We start from the raw sequence: 22,238 nt of genomic DNA, 5'->3' as shown, positions 1-22,238 counted from the left end.
AAGAAAAATGATATAAAAACGAATATTGTTAGAATACAAATGTGATTGTAAACATGTTTTATTTTCTGTGGTATATACGAGCGTACAGTCCTACTCCTACCATACTTGACTTCTTGTTAATCACTTCTTTTTCATATAGTACACTATGTAAAATCAATAAAATCAGTTGATAAGCTTCATCATGTCTTAAACTTGCTCTGATACTTTTCTTCATCTCACTTGCTAATAGCATGTTAACAAGTTTTCATTTTACAAAATAATATTTTTGGTAAGGTCCTTAGGATCAGAGAGGCTGTAGGCAATCAAAAAGCTGAAACTTATGATCGGGGTTTGAAGTTCTGGCACTTAGAGCACCAGCATTGACGGTTTGTGAGTGGAGTTCACACGCTTCTCCAGAAAAAACAAATATTATAATATGCTACAGTAATGACCCTGTCTCGCCACGCTCCTTCCGCATGAACCCGGATCGTCACTGTTCAGCGAACCCCACGCCACGTAGCAGTCCGCTATTGGTCAATTTATTTATTTATTTATTTTTTTTAAATCAAACGAAAAATAAAAAAAATAATAAGAAATTCAAATTATGAACCCCAACCGGGGGTTCATTAATGCTGGTGCTCTTAGTTTCCGAGCTGGCGGTATTGAAACTAATCATCTCCTTTTGATTATATTCTTGCTCATACCATGAAAACTGGTTTCTGAGTGCATTGTAATGTTATAAACCTCAAGAATTTATAGCTAGTAATAGCTGCTTGGTTCAATTATCCGCAAATACAAAATATTTCTGCTTAAAAAAAGAAAGAAGAATTTATAGCTACGACAAGAGCGTAACCGAACCCGTAACATCCACCAGGACGGTGAGAATATCTAGACATCTTAATAAATACACACTGCATTAGAAGAGAGTTAAATGAAAGACTAATCATCTAGTTTTTTTCCTCGTTTGCAGAGTATCACACACTGCTACGATTTTCAATAGTGGCAAGTCTCGACATATTTTGATCATATCGTTGCTTTTCTAAGTCGCTCTGTCGTTTCCTTTCACCTCCTCCTCCTGCAGCAGATTGCTTGATTTGCACTAGACTTGGAACATATGAGCACCCGTTTGACTTACAGTAGCCTACGTCTGTGCCTGCACGTTCTACGAGCTCCAGCTTTTTCAAGTATCCAACTTCTCCAACAATGTTAAATGTATTGTGGTAACCCATTGCGACTTTCTTCTCCTCGTCAATGAAGAAACTATCACAATTAACCAGAGCAAAAAATCCCGTTTCCGTTTCCACTCTCAAGAACTTGCTCCACGATACCTTGTCGGCCTCAATCTTAGTGGTAATCCATATATCAAACTCCATTGGACCTGCTTCGTTGTGAGTAAGTAAAACCGCAAGCTTCTCTTCTCTAACACATGATAAAGTCACATAGTCATCCTCACCAGCGTCAAACGGGAGACGCAGAAGAGGACCGAAACTCTCACTTGTATAATCGAAACAGATGATGTGATCGTCAAGCACATCGTTTGTGTTTCTTTGTGAAGCAGGCCGGTAAGTGTTACCTTTGAGAGACGCGCCACGCTGACTAAATAGTATACGCCAGTGTGGAGTGACATCAAGAGTCTTCCATGTACTAGACTCGAAATCGTAAATCTCATACCATAAAAACTGGTCTATGGGTGCATTGTAGTACTTATCTATAAACCTCAAGAATTTGTAGCTACGACAAGAGCCCTTGTCCTCGTATCCGAGAGCATAAGTAAACCTGTCCCATCTGTATGGGCGGTGAGAGTATCTACAATCTATGGACCTTGTTTGACCCCAATAAGGATTCCAAACAATAACTTTGGTAGCATCTTCTTCCAAGACGCATAACAATAGACCGTCACAATGGAAAACTTGAGATATCTTACTTTGTATGTCTTGGCAAGTAAGCTTACCTTTACGCTCTAGGTGTGGATCTTCATTAACAAAGAAAACGACCCTCATGAGATAAAGATTGTAATCTATCATTGCGATCATCATCATAGACTCATCTGATCTTATTTTATCAGCGTGCATTTTTGAAAAGATTGGACTCTTGGATAAAGTGTCCCACTCTTTGCAAGTTAACCGCACTGCTCTCATATATTTCAAGGGAACCCTAGAGAGAATCTCCTCTACCAAATTTACCGGAAGATCGGAGATCTTCGTCGTTGTTTCAATAGGGATTGACTTGTTTGGCAGCGAAGTTACGATCATGTTGGTGACCATATCAGTGGGGGCGCACACTGTGCCTTTCAAGACGAGCTCTTCGGCCATGCTGTAAGGGTTGTTGAGGAATGAATTTAGGGTTTTTAACAAGATACAGAGGCTACATACTCTAAAAGTAGAAGATGTAATTAACGGTTTCGGCTTCACTAGTTATTAGGCACATTATAAGGCCATATTATACCCAACGAGTTTTTATGGGCTTCAAAAGAAAAAGCACTTCTAATTTTTTTTTATATATTCCATAAGTATAATTAAGTTTCTTAATTAATAATAAAATAGTTAAATAAACTAGTAAATTATAAAATTATTTTTGTAACATGAACATCTATCTATATTATTATACGAGAACTGATTTTGCTTATTTAAATTTTTTTCCATAATTTTAGATAATTTAGTTATTTGTCATGTTCTTATGATTTTAACTGAGAGTTATCAATTTAAATTTATCATGTTATTTCAACTTAATAAAAATAATAATTAGGATAGAAATCTAAATATTTTTCTCGACCAAATATTTAAAATCATATTTGTTATATGATATGTAACATAATATATATAAATCAATCAATTTGTAAGAGGTTTTAATTAGTGGAAATTATATATATTTAGAAATATTATATAGAGTTCGTATATTTAATTATTGTGTTTCAATCTTTTCTCAAAGAAAAAAATATATATATATATAAACATAATGAATTAGACGTCAGTATATTGATCAAAATTTTAAGATATACTCATAATTCTCAAACAAATAATACCAATGAATTAAATTCCATGCGGTTAGGTTAATTTCACACACTATAATTATATAAATAATTAAATACGTAGAAGTAAGATTAGAACATAATTCTAAGAATATATATTTTCAAGAAAAATTATGTGTTTTATATTAAATATTCTGCTTGAGGCTTTAAAATAATATTTTATAGAATATGTGGCATAATATTTTAATATGTATTAGTTTATTTCAAATAGCTAATTTATAGTTTGTTATAATGAATAGTATTATATTAGTTTATGTCTCTGACCTCTTCAATGGTTTTGCCCACAAAGAAAACGTAATTATAGTCGTTCCCTCCAATTTCTCCCATGAGGATCAAAGCATTTTTGATCATATCTCTGCAGTCTAAAACAATGATTTAACAAAGTAAACTATTACTACAAGTTAGCTGGAATGGTTGTGCATCTTGGCGGTTAACATAAACAAGTTGGAACTCTAAGCACAAACCAAGTACATAAAAGAAAGGTGTTGAACTTACACACCTGATGGGGAGCCACATAGCTTAGGCCAGTGGCGGAGCCAGAAATTTTTTGTAACCGGGTCAAATTTTTTTTTCCAAATACATAATTTATAACCACAAAAAACTATAAATATATTCTATGATCATTCATATTTTAAAACTTGTTTATCATAATTATTTACTACAATTTAAAATATTTTCGATAAAACAAATCAGAACAATTTTAGGTACTCATTACTACTGCGATATTGTAATACTATTTTTTGACAATTTTCACTTGCTGATATTTTTTCGCCGATTCAGAAACTGATCCATTAGTTAACTGGTAAATTTTAAAGATTAATCTACTTGTAAAAACAAAATTAGTTTTAAAAAATACTCAGATCATGAATATAAACCTTAAACATTTTTATTGAATTAGTTAATCATAATCATTTCTAGTTTGGTAAAATAAAGAGGAGAGTGTATAACAAAAAAAAATAGAAAACTTTGGGTAACATGAGAGTTCTTTCTTTTTGCGTTTGTCCAAAAAAGAAGCACAAATCACTTTTTTTCAAATTCACTCATTAATTTCAAAAAAAATAATAATTATTGGACCTAAAACAATTTGGGTTTTATTGAAATATGTAACTAACATTTAATATAAAAAACATGTTTATTGAAATTTAAGCTAAAATTAATATAAATCAAATGTTTCACAAATAAAATAAACATATTATTTATATAGTTTTAAATTATTTTCAATCTTTAATGTTTTGTGATTATTTTTGTGAAGTTATATTTTTAGTGGGGTCAAATTTTCTTTTTTTTATGAAGTCAGTACAGATTTTCTTAAATAAAAAAGAAATATTTTTTAAAAAAGTAGTGGGGTCAGTTGACCCCACACCTCCTTCACTACCTCCGCCCCTGTTAGGCAAAGCATCCTTGAAGCTCTTAAGCTGAACTCCTAAACTGACGTTGGTGTAAACTCCTAAACTGACGTTGGTGTAAGCAAAATGAATCCCTCTCTCCTCGAGAAAAGAACGTTCCAGTGCTGTTGCTTCCCCTACCGCGAAATTGACTACCTTTTCAAAGTTTGCGTTTGGAGGTCCATAAAAAGGAGGCACAATCGGAAACCCCTAAGAATCAGCTGTGAACAGAGCCATATAAGCTGTAAGTTAAAGAACCAATAAGGTTTAACCACACTTTGGTGGTTTTACTTTTAGATGTTTTCATGTGTTAGACATGAACGTTACCATTCATAAAAGAATAATCATGAAAAGAAGTTATACATATTTAGACCATTTCCAATGTATTATAATAGAGGTAAGATATACTTCAATGTATTACTCTAAAATAGCAATCTCAAAATATAAAGTAAAAGAAAAAAAAAGATATTGCTTCCTTTATAAATAAAGGAAAATATAGCAATCTATATTATAGAATATAATAAATAAACGTGGGTTGGAGCAATTTTACTTTATTTTAGAAATAAAAATAGCAATAAGTTGAAAATACTCTTAAAGGTATGAAGAAAATATCAGTAAAATTTGATTTAATATGTTATCTGTTTGATTTGAACCAAAAAAATTGGATATTCGTAATTCCACGAAACAAAACAAATACTAATATGCAATATCCGTAAAAAAAACAAAGTAAATCAGATATACTATTTTCTTTAGAAAAATGAATGTTCATTTTGATCCAATATATGCAAATATATACATATATTTATAAAACTATATATATATATATATGTATATAATTATATTTTATATAAGTTATGATATTTTATTAAAAAAATTAATTATTTTAGTTATTAGAGCTTTAAATAAATATTTTAGAAATAAAAGATAATTATTTTATATTAATTTTGATTTAATTTTATATAATTTATTTGAACGGATTGAATCTAATATCCGTTTAAAGACATATATTTTCTGGACTATGGGTCAAATCAAATCTTACGAAATAGATCGGATCACGAATACTTTTTAAAAAATTGGATATTCGATTATGCCTACCCATAATACGGAAGAGTGGTATATACATAAACAATATAACAAGGAAAGAGCAGAAGATAACTATCAGTAATTCTTCTGTTGGTTTCATCTCAAGATTCCAACCAGGAGTACAAAAGAAAACTATCATCTGTTCTGTTTCTTTATACTACAAGATAAAGATAGCGGTTTGGTAACCAAAATATTACATAATTTTCGTTGTGATTTTTTGTTGTCATTTCAAGAAGGGTGAAAACCAGAAACAATTACAAGTCCATGATTCGGTTATGCTCCTGTTGTTCGGAAGATCGATGTACATTCACATTCACTCACACTGTAAAGACAAAAAGATACATGATTAGACACGTTACCAATAAAATCGATGATGAGACGGCCGTTTGAGAAACGGCCAGTGGGATGGTGAAAGAAGGTCTCCCCATACGGCGAAAACGCCACGTGAGGGAGATGGTTAGGATCAGAGAGGCCGAGCAAGTTTCCTGTGTCGGCAATGGAATCACCAAAACTGATGATCGACTTGAAACGCCGACACTGCGTTTCCGAGTTTACAATAGTAGTGTGAAGTAGAGAAGATAAAAAGAAGATCATGAGCTTCTTCATCAACAGAGGACAATAGGGAGACGCCATGTGAGAGGCTCGAAGCTTTGGTCTCCTGCAGGGGCGGACCCACCCTTAGAGAAGGTGTGGCACGTGCCACATACTAAAGTTAAAATAGCGTCTTGTACAAAGTTAAGTATAAATGTTGCCAGCTCTGATGGTTTTAAAGGCTCAGAAGTGCCCCATGCAACCCATGTTCGAATCCCTTGAGCTCTTTTAAAAAAAATTGTGTACAGTTTATCTTATTTTAGTCACATTTTTGTAAGACAAGTTTTCCTTTCTCCTTCGTGTTTTTGCAATCAAATAGAAATAATTTATTTTCTTCCTTTACTTTAATATTAGTTTTCACCTTTTCAATAAAATAAATTATTTTATTTAAAAATAAATTATTTTATTTAAGTTTTAGTTTAAAAATCATTTTATCAATTTTATCTTTAGTACTTATATTAATATAACTAATAAAAAGTGTTTAACATAACCTATTTATCTTATTAATTGACTCAAGTTTTTTTCAAGTAACTTTTTTAAAATATAATTTAAAGAAGAATTCAATCTATTAATATATAATTAAAGTTTTAATAAATATATATCATGGTAATTCTCTTAAATAGTACATTTATGTTTTTGTCACAAAAATAGTCTTTAAATAGAAAAATGACCAAAATAATTTTTTATCTTTTTATTTTTTAAAATTTGAACTCCTATCTTAGAATTTCACTCTTAACTCTAAATCTTAAGTCCAGATTAGTTAACCATAAGGTATAAATATAATTTTTATATTTAATAAAAAAATTGGTCATTTTCGTCCCTGAAAACTATTTTTATGAATTAATGTAAAAAAAACTTATCTTAGATAATTTTTTTATATATTATGTTAAAAAATTATATATATTGTACCCACATTAAATTATTTTCTGGATCCGCCCCTGGTCTCCTGACTCGGACGTCCCTTTCAATTTGAAATCCCTTCTCTTTCTATCTAGCTACTCTTTTCCTCACTTTCGTGAGCTCAAAATGAACAAAAAACAAATAATAAATATAATTTATTCTATACTAAAAGCCAAATATAAAGGGATTATAGGATGTCCACGTCGACAATTATATTTGGCCAATGAAAACATTTCATTAATACACGTAGGATCTGCTCTTTGAACTGATGATTTCGTACGGGCTCTGATCTGTTCTCATGGGCTTCACCGGTTAGCAATGGGCTGAGCTATCCGGTTCAATTAAAAAAAAAAATAACGAGACGGATATCACGACGAACTACGCCTCTCTCCTCTATCTCTTCGTCTTACGGGTTCTTCTCTATCGTTTCAGTTCTCTCCATTCTCATCTCCACAATCAATACTCCATTACTTCTCGATCCATCAATCTCTTCTTTATGATTTCGATTCCGTTTACTCTTTCCCTGCTACTTTATATACAGATTTACTCTCCAGATTGCAAACCAAACCCTAAAATTCTCTAACCTCAATTCGCGATGAAACCGCATGGAAAATCCCCTATCACCTCCGATTATGATGAAAAGGTGATGTTCTTCTACGATGTCATGGGGATGACATGCCTGCATCCCACTGCAATGTCGATGAGTTTGACTTGAAAAAAAATTATCATTATTTTTTATATCTCTGTTCAGGGGAAGAGAAAGATTTGGCTCAACAGATGCCGCCAACATATTTTTTTATCCTTCTTTTCGCGTCGGTACTTCCACAACACATATTCTATAATTGCTAGTTTGTTTTTATCTCCTCAGGTCTCATTCATCTTCTGTCTATTTGGCAATTAAACTTACTGAAGAAGTTGCAAGGGATAAGCAAAGTTGCTTCTTCTTCAGGAAACAAGTAAGCATCACCTCCTCTCTGAGAAATGTTCCATTGTTTCTTCGACTTTGGATCAATTTTCCGGAGGTATTAACACTTTCACTGAAAATTTTAAGGTTAGGTTGCAAGAAACACTGACACCAAAGAAGTTGCTTATTCTAGCTCTTCAGGAAGCTGAGAGAAATTGAAATAGCATATATATTATCTGCCTTATCCGTGAGTACACTTATGGCTTCCACTCACACTTTAATTAGTGTTCCAGAATTAGTTTGGGGCTTTATGTTAACTGCTATTGGTTACAGGTCTGGAGGATTCAGAGGATGATGACCATACTTCACAGGTAAGTTCTTACATTACTACTTAACAATTTTTTTACCTTAGAGCTGAGAACCTTTTTTTAACAATATGAACCTTTGTGCCCACATATGTGAAAATAAATACTGTCCAACCCCTTCTTTTGTTTAGTCATGTGTTCTCCAAAGTACAAAGTTGTGAAATAGACGTTCCCATTATCGAGGAGATACGTCATACATGTTCCATCTATCTATTATGCTTCCCTCTGGTATTAGTTGTTTTGTTTCCATGATCAGGTGGCTAAGCGTTGATGCTTTTTGATCAGGTGGCTAAGCATTGATGCTCACTGCAGGTTTCAACTGAATCACTTTGGTTTACTCCAAAAGAGTGGTATTAGCTTATAACTACTATACACTGTGCTCTTTGGTGTCTGAAGGAAAGAAATCTGCTCTCAGGTATATAGGATTCATATAGTTTTAAGCACACAACACATATGCTAATTTGAAGGTTCATCGCAATGGAACTCTATAATGTCTGAGAGGTCCTCTACAGTTCCATCGTCAGGCTTCCCAAGTTTAATCTTTCTCCAAGGTATAAGTATTTTCACTATTATATTTTTAAATTCCACTCTCTTTTTATCTATGTAGTAGCATATTGAAAACCCAATGTGATAAGAATCTCTCATTCAAAAAAGTTTCCATATGGCGGAAGGGATGTAACACTTCTGAAGTCATTTGAGTTCCAAGACCTATAATCATGTGGTCAGTTTTTACCGTTTCAAGTTTCAACAGTGGTCACTCCACTTTGGGTCAGCTTGCATTCAATTACATGCCAGTTAAGTTCAAGTTTCTTCGTGCAAGAGCGTGCACCCGAACATCACCTCTCAATTTAGCTATAGAGATTCTGAAATGGAGTGAGGAGAGAACAAACATTTGCGTGATGTATACTCTATGTCCAGTACTTATCAAGTTCTTCTCAAATCAGTGTATGCACATTAAAAACAAGTCTAATATAAATAGTCACCACTATCTCGAGTAGAGATTCTTACACATTGATCTTAATTGATTGAGATTCAGTTCAGCGCATTTATTTCTTTTTTGAACTTGACCATTGAAGCTCTTGGCAACTAAACCATGACTTGAACCCCTCTAACCATCGACTGTTCTCTTTTTTTTTTGTGACTAATCGACTGTTCTATAATGAACGCTGACATTAACACTTTAACAATCTGTGAAACAAAACAACTCATCCTTCGTAAGTAATCCTGTTGAGCAGCATGCATCATGAACTAATAAAATGTTTTTTTTGGTGCAACATTAGTTATCTACTTAATTAACTTCATTTGGTAACTAAATGTCTTTTAAAAAAAAAAATTCTCTCGCAAGTTATCATGTAAATACCATATGTTTTGAACCAAGTGTTGTCCAAGGTTGAGTCCTCACAAAAAGAGTACGAAATATAAGGAAACCATAAGAGAAGACAAACTAATACCACATTAAACAACAACATGTCAACGTTTTTCATTTATGTTCACAAAAAATTAAAAAAAGTTTAAAAATCACAAAAATGTATGAAGTTTAACAAAAACAATAAAAACTAAAGTTAATTAGAAGTAAGAAAAAAAACTATGACAGAAATTTTTCGGAAATAAAAATCAATGAAGTTGTATCGAATTAGAATGTGATATTAATTCAAAACAGAAAATGTTTTTACTAAAAATGAAAATATGAAAACAATGGTTTTGGATCATAGTTTTGGACCAAAAATATATTCTAAATTCCCCTAAACAATTAAATAGATGCATTAATCCTTAATATTGTAATCAAGCATATAAGAAAAAACATTACGTTAGAACGTATATAAACATTACAAAAGATAAAAGATAGTAACTGTAAAATTAATAGTATTTAGTGGTAAAAGTAAAATAAAGTGTGAATATCTAGATTATATTTTTACACTTGTTTTAATCAATGAATAATATTTTAACTATAGTTAGATTGTCAAATATTATTCTGTTTATGATAAAAAATAGTATATTAAATAATAATAATTTTGTAGAAGTTTTAGTGTATTTAACTCATACAACATTGTTTTTACAAAAATTGTTTTAATTTTTTTGTATGAAAATTGTTTTTAAGTTAAAAAATACCATTTAGTTTATTTAAAAAAATGAATATATAAATTAGGTACACTTATTATCAAACAAGTAATAAAAAGATGATATAAGCTTTTGATAGAGTGTCCATGTAGGCGAACATAATCGGCCAATGAGAAACTACATTTTTGCCATGTCACCTCCTCTATTTGTTTTTACAAAATGATCCTTTAATTTTTTATTTAAACAATTATAACCGAAAATATTTATTTAGTGAAAATATATTATTTATAGAAATATAATTGTATTTTTTATTTACATAATAGTTTGTAAAGAAATATTTAGTGTAAATAATATCATAATTTTATAAAATATTAAAATAAATTTGGTTGGTTTTCAACTTTCACAAATAAAAAGTATTATTTGTACACTTAGAAAAGAATATATCAAAAATATTCTTTTTCAGGAGAGAAAATAGAAAAATACACCGGAGAAAAATTCATCTCTATTATGAAATTCCTCTATTTTAAAGAAAAAAAAAATAGAAGAATACATTGGAAATGGTCTAAGGCATGGCTGACGTAAATGATCGACGTAGAGATTTTAGCTTTTCTCATTCTTACTATTCTAATGTTTCAATATAATTTGAATATTCCCTTTGCTTTATAATATAATGGCTTAAAAGTATTTTTTGTTTCACTATATAAATTATTTTTATATTTCAATGTAACTTTATATTTATTGGATATTGTGTTGCCAATTAAATTATGTAAACTACTGTGTAATTGATTAAATTTATATATTAAATGACAGTTTTCTAAAGTAATAGTTTTTGAATATTTGTTCAAAAAAACTTTAAATATTACAGATTTTAATTAAACTGGAGGATATAAGCCTAAGATAGAGTATCCACGTAGGCAAAAATAATCGGCCAATGAGAAACTATATTTTTGCCATGTCACCTCCTCTATTTGTTTTTACAAAATGATACTTTAAATTTTTACTTAAACAATTATAACCGGAAAATTTTTTTTAGTGAAATATATTATTTATATAAATATAATTATATTTTTTTTACATAATAGTTTGTAAAGAAATATTTAGTGTAAATAATATCGTAATTTTATAAAATGCTAAAATAAATTAGGCTGGTTTTCACCTTTCCATTTGTAAACTTCGAAAAGAATATATCAATAGTATTCTTTTTAGGAGAGAAAATATAAAAATATATCGGAGACAAATCCATCTCTATTATGAAATTCCTCTATTTTAGAAAAAAAAAATAGAGGAATACATTAGAGATTGTCTAAGGCATGGCCGACGTAAATGATCGACGTTGAGATTTCAGCTTTTCTCATTCTTACTATTCTAATGTTTCAATATAATTTTAATATTCTCTTTGTTTTATAATATAATGGTTTAAAAATATTTTTTGTTTCACTATATAAATGTTTTTTATATTTCAATGTAACTTTATATTTATTGGATATTGTGTGGCCAATTAAATTATGTAAATTGTTGTGTAGTTGATTAAATTTATATATTAAATGACAGTTTTCAAAAGTAATTACTTTTAAATATTACAGATTTTAATTAAAACTGATTACATTTTGAAACAAATAGAGTAATCTATAAACTAACTTTATATAGTTATGAGGACAAAATTGTAAAGTGGTCTCACCTTGAATTTTTCTTATTCTGTGCATTCTTAATTGGAATGAGATAATCAACATCTAATATTATATTACTCTGAGTATATTAGAAATGGTCGAAGAGAATACCAATTAAGGATTGTAATGAAGACATAAAGATGTATTTCCAGTTATCACAAATATAGAATCAATTGACAACAACTTAATTATGTACAGCGTAAGACAACCGAAAAAAGTTTACATATATTCTAATATTATAATATCTCACTATATTAGTGGCTAAATCAGTTTTCTCTAGCACAAATACTTACTTCATTCTTGGAGTTTAAATTTTTCTATATGATGATATTAGTAGTTTGATCTAAAAAAAATGATCGAACGGTACATTGTAATTAGAGAAAGAAAACAATTAAAAATCAACCGAAGACTTTTAAGTTATATGAAACAAAAATTAGAAATCGCAATTCTCTGCAGTTAAAGAATAAGGTAATAAAATTGTAAAAATACAAAATAAAACAAAAAATATACACAGAAAGAAAGATTTAGTAAAATAAAATATGCTCAACGCAAACATACATAAAAATGAGGCATCATATTTGGATATATTTAAAATTATTAAATATATTATATTATTGATAATTTTAAAATTACTTAAGAAGAAACTACATTATTAAAAAATTAATATACAAATAAAACTAAAGCAATTTTAGTAACGTCAAAATAAAAAATGAATAAAAAATATATTATGTTAATAAAATAGATTTTAGATTTTAAAGCCTTATAATTCATGTAATATTACAAAATTCAAAATTTTTTTATTACAATTAATATTTTACCATTAGATATATTAAAATAATATTATAGATCGATATTCAGTTGTCAGTTTTCAACTATTACACGTAAAAATATATTATTGCGTACGTTTTTTTTGAAAATGGGGTTATATATTTTAAGTTAGTTATTGAAGTATTTTTTATTTTTGTGAATTTATTCGATATGAGATTCCGATCTTTTAAAATAAGATAATTTATGTTCTATACATAAATATTTTGTTTTACATAACTCTAATATCTCGGACTTGATTCTTCATATTTTATTAGTTAATTGTATTACATATAATAGAAATACTTACTTCGAACTAAAAATAGAAAAAAAATGAAATTTAAAAATTAGTTATATATAATTTAATATAAAAATTTACATATAAATAAAAATGATAAATGTAACAAATTTAAATATATTATCCGCGCTACAATTATAATGAATCACTTATTGGACGCAGTGGGTAGAGAATCAATTATTTTGTTTGTTCGCTGTTAGTTGATGCATGGCTTGCAGACTTTGAAAGAGATGTTATTAACTATACCTTAAATGCACTATTATTATTACTATTTTTGAAAATAAGTATAAATTAAAATCGTTTAGAGATTTTAACGTACTGTGTTATGAAAATATTTTTATTAACTGCATTTTGGTTCGGAACTTCTAGGGTTTAAAGAAAACATATGATATGAAATTTTCTAAAATAAATATTATTAGCAATATAACATGATTTTCAGTACTATTACTTGAGAACCACGTCTCTCAAACAGCAACACAATATGTAATTCAAATACAGGCTACAGCAACAACACGCGTATAATACAAATATAGGATCCAACACAAGCACTTTTAAGTTGTACATGATATAGTTTTTCTTATTATCTCTCGTTGTCTCTTAAATTTTCGGACCAGCTTGTTTCAGTTGTTCATCGAATAATTCTATGTGTCTAATGACTCCTTGTCCTTGATCTCGGAGCTGAGGCAAGACCAATCGAAAGGAGGAGTAGCATACGGTCCTTTGAGTAAACCCTCAGCTATCCATTTGTATGCAGCCTCAGTCATATGGATGCCATCCCAATTCACATACTTGGAAGGATCATTACAACATTCAACTCCTTTTAAACCACATTTTACGCCAAAGGTGTAGTTGTACCGTCCTCCTAAACCGCAACAAACGGGCAAGGGGTTGTTCATGAGCCCTGAAAGTATCATTAATTGAAAACTTGGTGAAAAAACTGAGTCAGTGATTTGGTTGTTTAGATTCAATGAAGGAGTCAAAGAAGTCTAACCGAATTTGGCTGGTTCTTGGATAAGGCGTAACAAAGCGTTGTAATAGTCACCGTAAATGATGTTGACATAAGGATAAAGCTTCCTGAGTCTATTGAGTTCAGCCTGAAGCTGCTCATTGTGGTATTCTGAAAACTCGTTCAACCATGTCAAACATCCGGTTTGGGGATCGTACGCTTCCTTGTTTGATGTTTGATATAGTGTCAAATAGATTACTGAGCATCCGAGCGGGAAATCTCCGGGAACTAGAAATGTTTTTCCTCCCATATCGACTAACTCCTGGACTCAAACATGAATCGGTCCCAAAAAGAACGTAACGTGTATATCATTTTTAAAGAAGTAATCAAAAAGATAGATCAAGAATGTTTACCGTGATTGTTGAAGAAATAGTAGAGATCACAAGGGGAACGAGTTCTTTGACTTCCTCAATGTTTTTGTGGCCGAAGAAGGGATAATTATAATCATTCCCTCCAATCTCTCCAATAAGAATCAAAGCATTTCCAATCATATCTATACAATCTAACAGCAAAACGAAACCACTACAAGTGTTATAACCCAATCATAATAATCATCACTCTATTGGAAAAACTAAAAAACAAAAGAAGATGAAGATGATGATCTTCACTACCTGATGGCGAGCCACATAGGCTTCGTAAACTCTCTTTGAAGTTCGTAAGCTGAACTCCTAAACTTTTGTTTTTAGGAGGACAACTAATCCCTCTCTCCTCAAGAACGGAGCATTCCAGTGCCGTTGCTCCTCCCACAGCGAAGTTAACTCCTTTCTCAAAGTTTCCATTTTTAGATCCATAAAAAGGAGGCACATGTGGAAGCCCTAAGACCTCAGCTACATAAACAGAACCAAGGAATTAAAATGTTTTTTTTTGGGTCTGTCTTCAGGTTTTAATAGTAAAAAAATCTCTATATATACCTATATACCTATATGTTTTTATTACTATTAGTATCGCACACGCAATTGTTCTGCTTGTTTCCTATGTTGTCATTCAGACCCTCAGTATTTGTTATTGGGTTCTTCTCAAAGACTAAAACAGAGTGAACTACATAGAAAGGAAAGAGAATAAGTACCAATGAAGTCGATGATGAGGCGGCCGTCGGAGTAACGGCCGGTTGGATGGTGGAAGAAGGTTTCTCCGTAAGGCAGAAACGCGGATTCAGGAAGTTCATTTGGAGTAGAGAGAGCAATCAAGTTTCCTGTATCGGTAATTGAATCTCCGAAACTGATGATTGACTGGAAGTTCAGGCACTTCGTTTCCGAGCTAACGGAAGTGACTAAAAGAGTATATAAAAAGAAGCTCACGATCTTCATCAACACATGAGAATCTAGGGAAGCCATGCAAGAGAGCTCGAAAATGCCTTTCTACTTATCTTTCTGTTGTTTTTGGAAAAGTTATATCAGAGACAAATGTTTTCGCACTGACGTAGACGAAAACAAGGACAAGAAGAAAAGACAGTTAGCGACAATTGGAAGGGGATGGGCCAATGAGTAGTCGTGAGTCATGAGCCTTCGCTGTTTGTATTATTAATAAGAGTGGGCAACGTGATTTACTTCTTGGCTTGTTTATTAATAAGAGTGGGGCAACGTGATTTACTTCTTGGCTTGTTTATGTATTTCATATTGTTTTTTATTCATACGAGAAAGTTTCTTTGGACGGTAAATCTCTCAAACCCAATTTCTTAATCTTTCTATATTAATATTTTCACATATGTTTAGCTATATGATTTAATTTAAACATTAAAAATATGACTGACCACTAGGAATAAGGCAAGCGAAGAGATCATTTCTCAACAAAAATTTCAAATTTCTAACCAAATAAATGATTATCACTTTTATGTCATTCTTTCCCCTACCTTGTTTAGAAACTATCTTAATAAACTATCCTAATGATGCTCTCTCTATATATACAGGGCCGGTCATGGACCAAGCCTAATGAAACATTCGCTTCAGGCTTCTAAAATTTTTGAAAACTTTTATATGTAAATAGATCCCCAAATTTATATATAAAAAAAATATATATATATATATATATGTATATATAACAACATAATAATTTGAAATTTTTATGTGTAAATATGCTCCCAAATATCAAGACCGGCCCTGAATAAATATATATACATATAGGTTATCTTAAGCTAGAAAAACAAACTCAAATTAATCTCAAACTTGTGCCCATTTATTCGCTACAAAAGCTAGGAATTGTGTTCATTATTTTGAAAACTAACTAAACAGAACGCAAAGACTAATAATGAACCAAAAGTAATAGAAATACCTTTCAATAATACAAAATCAAGTTTTTGTTCAAAAATTAGCACATAAAGAAGAAAAATATATATATATATATTAGAATTTATTAAAGAAAATAAATAAATATATTTATCGATTCAGTTTAGGATTAGCGATTAGAGTTTAAGGGTTAATATCTAGGGAGTAAGATATAGAGTAATTTACAGTTTTAATTGATTAATAAATGTTATTTTAGTATTTTTTTTTTAAATGTGATTTTTGTAACAAAAACTAAAAATGCTATTTGTGAGATTTGGCCAAAAAACAACCATTTTGAGGATTAAGTTTGCTATCAGCAACTGTTGTAAGTGCTCAAGAGACTGATCATATCACTTATGAGAGGAAATGCAGGCCCGACTATATATCATGGTTGCTATGGATTTTTAACCATGAAATAAGTTTTGTATTAGAGTTACTGTAGGTTTAAGTACGTTTTGGACCAGGATGAAGTATTCTGGAACATAAAGAAAACTGGAACTGGAAACTTTAAGTCGGAATCGATCTAAGAACATGGCGTCGATCAAGACCGGCACTTGGTGTTGGTCGACACCCATCGTGAACAAAGCACTCGACGAGTTTTTACAAATTTTAAAAAATTGCAGAATGGATCAAAGTTTATACTTAATTGCAAACAAGTCCAAATCGTACTTTAGACTATAATTAGGTTTCTAGAAATTTTTGTAATATTATTCCATCGTACTTTGCGATTTGGAGCAAGAGATTTTTGTCAGAAATCATACTTTGTTGAGAGAATATTATGAACTCCTTTGTGTTTTTACTTTTATCTTTATGCAATTTATTCAAACTATAATTTGTGTTTCTGATAAAATAATTCACTTGTTAGATTTAGGATTTCCAAGGGTTGATTATGAATTGTTACATTTGACTAAATTGTTTAGGTAGTCTATTACTTCTTCATCTAAGACTAATCGTCTGTTAGATCTTAGGATAATTGATAGATGCGGAAGTATTATTGATTTTTTTGAACTAATCTTAGATGAGCAATATACATACCTGCAAGGATATTTGGTTTAAGGATTTTTTGAACTTATCAAACTTGTTCTTCATCCTTGTCTGGATTGATTGAATTTGCAAAAAAAAAAAATTAAAATTCTAGGACTTAAGACATAGATAGTTTGTGCAACGAAATTTGATTGACTTGAACATTGTGTTTTGCATTCTAGAGTAGTTCTTAATTAAATCCCTGGCAATTTATCTGTTTACAATTAAACCACTAGTACATGTAGAAGACTGAAATGTTTTTGGACATGAGTAGGATAGACAGGAATCATAACTGAAAGTTCAAAGCTTATTTCTACCCTTCATTGAAATGCTTACTTTCCAAAAATCAGAATTAGTTCTTATAACAACACACATATATATACATATGATTATTGTAAAAGATGGAAGGGAAGTAAACCAATTGATATTTATTTACATTCATAATTATTTTTATATGCTGATAGTTTTGCTTATAGTGATCTAATCTTATAATCATATAGATAATAGATTTTCCAGTGGGACAATTTCAATTTGAATATTCACTAGCTAGCCTATATAATAGGGGGTAGGGGGGGGGGATAATAAATGATGACAATAAGCTTGGAAATCACATATGGGGCTCCATAGCTACAACATAGAAGACAAGTCTTCCAACGACTCACTGAGTTGGGATTAACCCGAACCAACCTTGGTTCCTCACCGGCGATTTTAATAAAATCATCAACAACAGTGAGAAAGAAGGAGGTACCGTAAGAACAGAAGGATCCTTTATAGACTTCCAAACTTTCATGTCTCAATGCGATCTCTTCGACTTGCGGCACTCCGGTAACTTCCTATCGTGGTGTGGTACCAGACATACCCATACGGTTCACTGCAGGCACGACCGCGCAATCTCGAACAGCACATGGGCAGAGGAGTTCCCTACATGCAGATGCTCATACCTGGCCTCCGAAGGCTCAGATCATCGGCCCCTCATATCCTACTTCGAACCTGACTCAAAGAAGCGAAAAGGTCTGTTCCGGTATGATCGGAAACTATGTAAAGGTGAGGAGGTTAAACAGCTCATTGGAGAAGCTTGGAACCAACACTACCGAGATTCAGTTGAGAACAAAATCGCAGCATACATACAAGCAATCTTGAGATGGAATAAGAAGCATCATGAAAACAGTCAAGTCAAAATCAAGGAGCAGAAACTTAAGCTAGAACAAGCCATGTCTAGTAGTGTAGCAAGCGAAGCGCTGATTGCAGAGATTAACAAAGAACTGAAAAAAGATTACAAAGAGGAGGAAGACTATCTGAGGCAGCGCAGTAGAACTTTATGGCTAGCACTTGGAGACATGAACTCTGGGTTCTTCCATGCCACAACCAGAGTAAGGCGTGGTCTAAACAAGTTCTCCGTAATCGAAAATGCCGAGGGTGATAATGTTTATGAAGAACCTGAGATCCTAGAGGCAATCACGACATACTTCTCCGGTCTCTTCACTTCAAGTTCACGTTCACCAATGGCAGCAATTGAGGAAGCTCTCACTTAACGCATCTCGGATGCTCTGTTCTCCACACACGAGGACAAGGCCCCAGAGCCAGATGGGTTCTCATCCAGGTTTTTCCGAACAAATTAGACAGCAGTAGGTCTAGATATCATAGCTGAGATAACTGAATTTTTCAGAGATGGAGTCTGGCCGCAAGGCATCAACCTCACTCATATCAGGCTGATTCCCAAAACAGTAGCGGAATATAGACTCATCGCTCTGTGCAACGTCTACTACAAAATCATATCCAAGATCCTAACGAGACGGTTACAACCAATGCTAGACTCGATCATCTCAGAGAATCAATCAACATTCATTGCCGGTAGAGTTATCACGGACAACATCATGATAACGCATGAAACATTGCACTACCGAAAGATATCGGGAGTAACAAAACATTGTGCCATGTCTGTGAAAACCAACATGAACCAAGCCTATGACCGGCTTGAATGGAACTTTATCGAGGCAATACTGCACAAATTCGGCTTTCGAGACTTTCTGTGGATGGATCATGGGCTGCTTGACCACAGTCCGATACTCAATCTTGCTAAACGGCAACGCCCAATGACTGGTTGTACCTACCCGCAGGATAAGACAGAGCGACCTCTTCTCACTGTTCATGTTCATCCTTTGTAGCGAGGTCTTTTCGGGACTTTGTGCAGCTACACAACGTCGCGGAACACTCTCAGGATTACAGGTAGCGAGAGGTAGCCCCAAGATCAACCACCTCCTCTTCGCAGACGATGCCATGTTCTTTACGAGGACAAACGAGAGGAGTCTAGCAGCACTGAAGGCAGTGATCCAAAAATACGAAGAAACTTCAGGTCAAACCATCAACCCCAACAAGTCCACTATCACCTTCTCAGATAATGCCAAGGGTGAAAATGTTTATGAAGAACCTGAGATTCTAGAGGCAATCACGACATACTTCTCCGGCTTTTCACTTCAAGTTCACGTTCACCAATGGCAGCAATTGAGGAAGCTCTCACTTGACGCATCTCGGTGACAGACAATATAGCACTCACGACTATCCTTAGTGCAAGAAAAATCCGAGATGCTTTGTTCTCCATACACGAGGACAAGGCCCCAGGGCCAGATGGGTTCTCATCCGGGTTTTTCCGAACAAATTTGAGAACAGTAGGTCTAGCTATCATAGCTGAGATAACTGAATTTTTCAAAGATGAAGTCTGGCTGCAAGGCATCAACCTCACTCATATCAGGCTGATTCCAAAGATTAGCTCTCCCAAAACAGTAGCGGAATATAGTCCCATCGCTCTGTGCAACGTCTACTACAAAATCATATCCAAGATCCTAACGAGACGGCTACAACCAATGCTAGCTCGATCATCTCAGAGAATCAATCAGCATTCATTACCAGTAGAGTTATCACAGACAACATCATGATAACGCATGAAACGTTGCACTACCTGAAGATATCGGGAGCAACAAAACATTGCGCCATGGCTGTGAAAACCGACATGAGCTAAGCCTATGACCGGCTTGAATGAAACTTTATCGAGGCAATACTGCACAAATTCGGCTTTCACGAGACTTTTTGTGGATGGATCATGGGCTGCTTGACCACAGTCCGATACTCAATCTTGCTAAACGGCAACGCCCAATGACTGGTTGTACCGATCCGCGGGATAAGACAGGGCGACCCCTTCTCACCGTTCCTGTTCATCCTTTGTAACAAGGTCTTATCGGGACTTTGTGCAGCTACACAACGTCGCGGAACACTCTCAGGATTACAGGTAGCGAGAGGTAGCCCCAAGATCAACCACCTCCTCTTCGCAGACGATACCATTTTCTTTACGAGGACAAACGAGAGGAGTGTAGCAGCACTGAAGGCAGTGATCCAAAAATACGAAGAAACTTCAGGTCACCCCTACAAGTCCACTATCACCTTCTCACATAATTCCGAGGGTGAAAATGTTTATGAAGAACTTGAGATCCTAGAGGCAATCACGACATACTTCTCCGGTCTCTTCACTTCAAGTTCATGTTCACCAATGGCAGCAATTGAGGAAGCTCTCACTTGACGCATCTCGGTAACAGCCAATATAGCACTCACGACAATCCCTAGTCCAAGAGAAATCCGAGATGCTATGTTCTCCATACACGAGGACAAGGCCCCAGGGCCAGACGGGTTCTCATCCGGGTTTTTCCGAACAAATTGGACAGCAGTAGGTCTAGCTATCATAGCTGAGATAACTGAATTTTTCAGAGATGGAGTTTGGCCGCAAGGTATCAACCTCACTCATATCAGGCTGATTCTAAAGATTAGCTCTCCCAAAACAGTAGCGGTATATAGACCCATCGCTCTGTGCAACGTCTACTACAAAATTATATCCAAAATCCTAACGAGACAGCTACAACCAATGCTAGGCTCGATCATCTCAGAGAATCAATCAGCATTCATTGCCGATAGAGTTATCACGGACAACATCATGATAACGCATGAAACGTTGCACTACCTGAAGATATCGGGAGCAACAAAACATTGCGCCATAGCTGTGAAAACCGACATGGGCTAAGCCTATGACTGGCTTGAATGGAATTTTATCGAGGCAATACTGCACAAATTCGGCTTTCACGAGACTTTCTGTGGATGGATCATGGGCTGTTTGACCACAGTCCCATACTCAATCTTGCTAAACGGCAACGCCCAATGACTGGTTGTACCTACCTGTGAGATAAGATAGGGCGACCCCTTCTCACCGTTCATGTTCATCCTTTGTAGCGAGGTTTTATCGGGACTTTGTGCAGCTACACAACGTCGCAGAACACTCTCAGGATTACAGGTAGCGAGAGGTAGCCCCAAGATCAACCACCTCCTCTTCGCAGACGATACCATGTTCTTTACGAGGACAAACGAGAGGAGTGTAGCAGCACTGAAGGCAATGATCCAAAAATACGAAGAAACTTCAGGTCAAACCATCAACCCCAACAAGTCCACTATCACCTTCTCACATAATTTTGAGGGTGAAAATGTTTATGAAGAACCTGAGATCCTAGAGGCAATCACGACATACTTCTCCGGTCTCTTCACTTCAAGTTCATGTTCACCAATGGCAGCAATTGAGGAAGCTCTCACTTGACGCATCTCGGTGACAAACAATATATCACTCACGACTATCCCTAGTGCAAAAGAGAAATTCGAGATGCTCTGTTCTCCATACACGAGGACAAGGCCTCAGGGCCAGATGGGTTCTCAGCCGGGTTTTTCCGAACAAATTGGACAGCAGTAGGTCTAGCTATCATAGCTGAGATAACTGAATTTTTCAGAGATGGAGTTTGGCCGCAAGGCATCAACCTCACTCATATCAGGCTGATTCCAAAGATTAGCTCTCCCAA

The 22,238-nt window shown here is 33.5% G+C and overlaps 2 protein-coding genes, 1 long non-coding RNA gene and 1 pseudogene across 3 annotated transcripts; 1 reads left to right on the top strand and 3 right to left on the bottom strand.

Moving 5' to 3' along the window:
- Nucleotides 1-578: 578 nt before the first annotated feature.
- On the bottom strand, nucleotides 579-2,897 carry LOC103838943 (F-box protein At2g38590-like). Its single transcript, XM_009115396.3, has one exon. It carries the CDS (start codon nucleotides 2,289-2,291, stop codon nucleotides 954-956), a length of 1,338 nt encoding a protein of 445 aa, XP_009113644.3. The 5' UTR covers nucleotides 2,292-2,897; the 3' UTR covers nucleotides 579-953.
- Nucleotides 2,898-3,144: 247 nt separating this feature from the next.
- Nucleotides 3,145-7,111, bottom strand: LOC117127937 (annotated as a pseudogene).
- Nucleotides 7,112-8,513: 1,402 nt separating this feature from the next.
- Nucleotides 8,514-11,454, top strand: LOC117127938. Its single transcript, XR_004450928.1, has 2 exons — nucleotides 8,514-8,650; nucleotides 8,703-11,454. It is a non-coding gene; the product is annotated as an uncharacterized LOC117127938 (long non-coding RNA).
- Nucleotides 11,455-13,448: 1,994 nt separating this feature from the next.
- LOC103838941 (GDSL esterase/lipase At2g27360) lies at nucleotides 13,449-21,589 on the bottom strand. Its single transcript, XM_009115394.3, is given in 6 exon segments — nucleotides 13,449-13,704; nucleotides 13,707-13,963; nucleotides 14,054-14,330; nucleotides 14,422-14,570; nucleotides 14,680-14,895; nucleotides 15,135-21,589. Coding segments are annotated over 6 exon segments (1,212 nt in total). The 5' UTR covers nucleotides 15,403-21,589; the 3' UTR covers nucleotides 13,449-13,659.
- Between the last annotated feature and the right edge of the window lie 649 nt (nucleotides 21,590-22,238).

This window comes from Brassica rapa, chromosome A09 (assembly GCF_000309985.2).
Source record: "Brassica rapa cultivar Chiifu-401-42 chromosome A09, CAAS_Brap_v3.01, whole genome shotgun sequence".
NCBI lineage: Eukaryota > Viridiplantae > Streptophyta > Magnoliopsida > Brassicales > Brassicaceae > Brassica > Brassica rapa.
The sequence above is the reverse complement of the archived record's forward strand: the minus strand, read 5'-3'. Positions and strand labels throughout refer to the sequence as shown.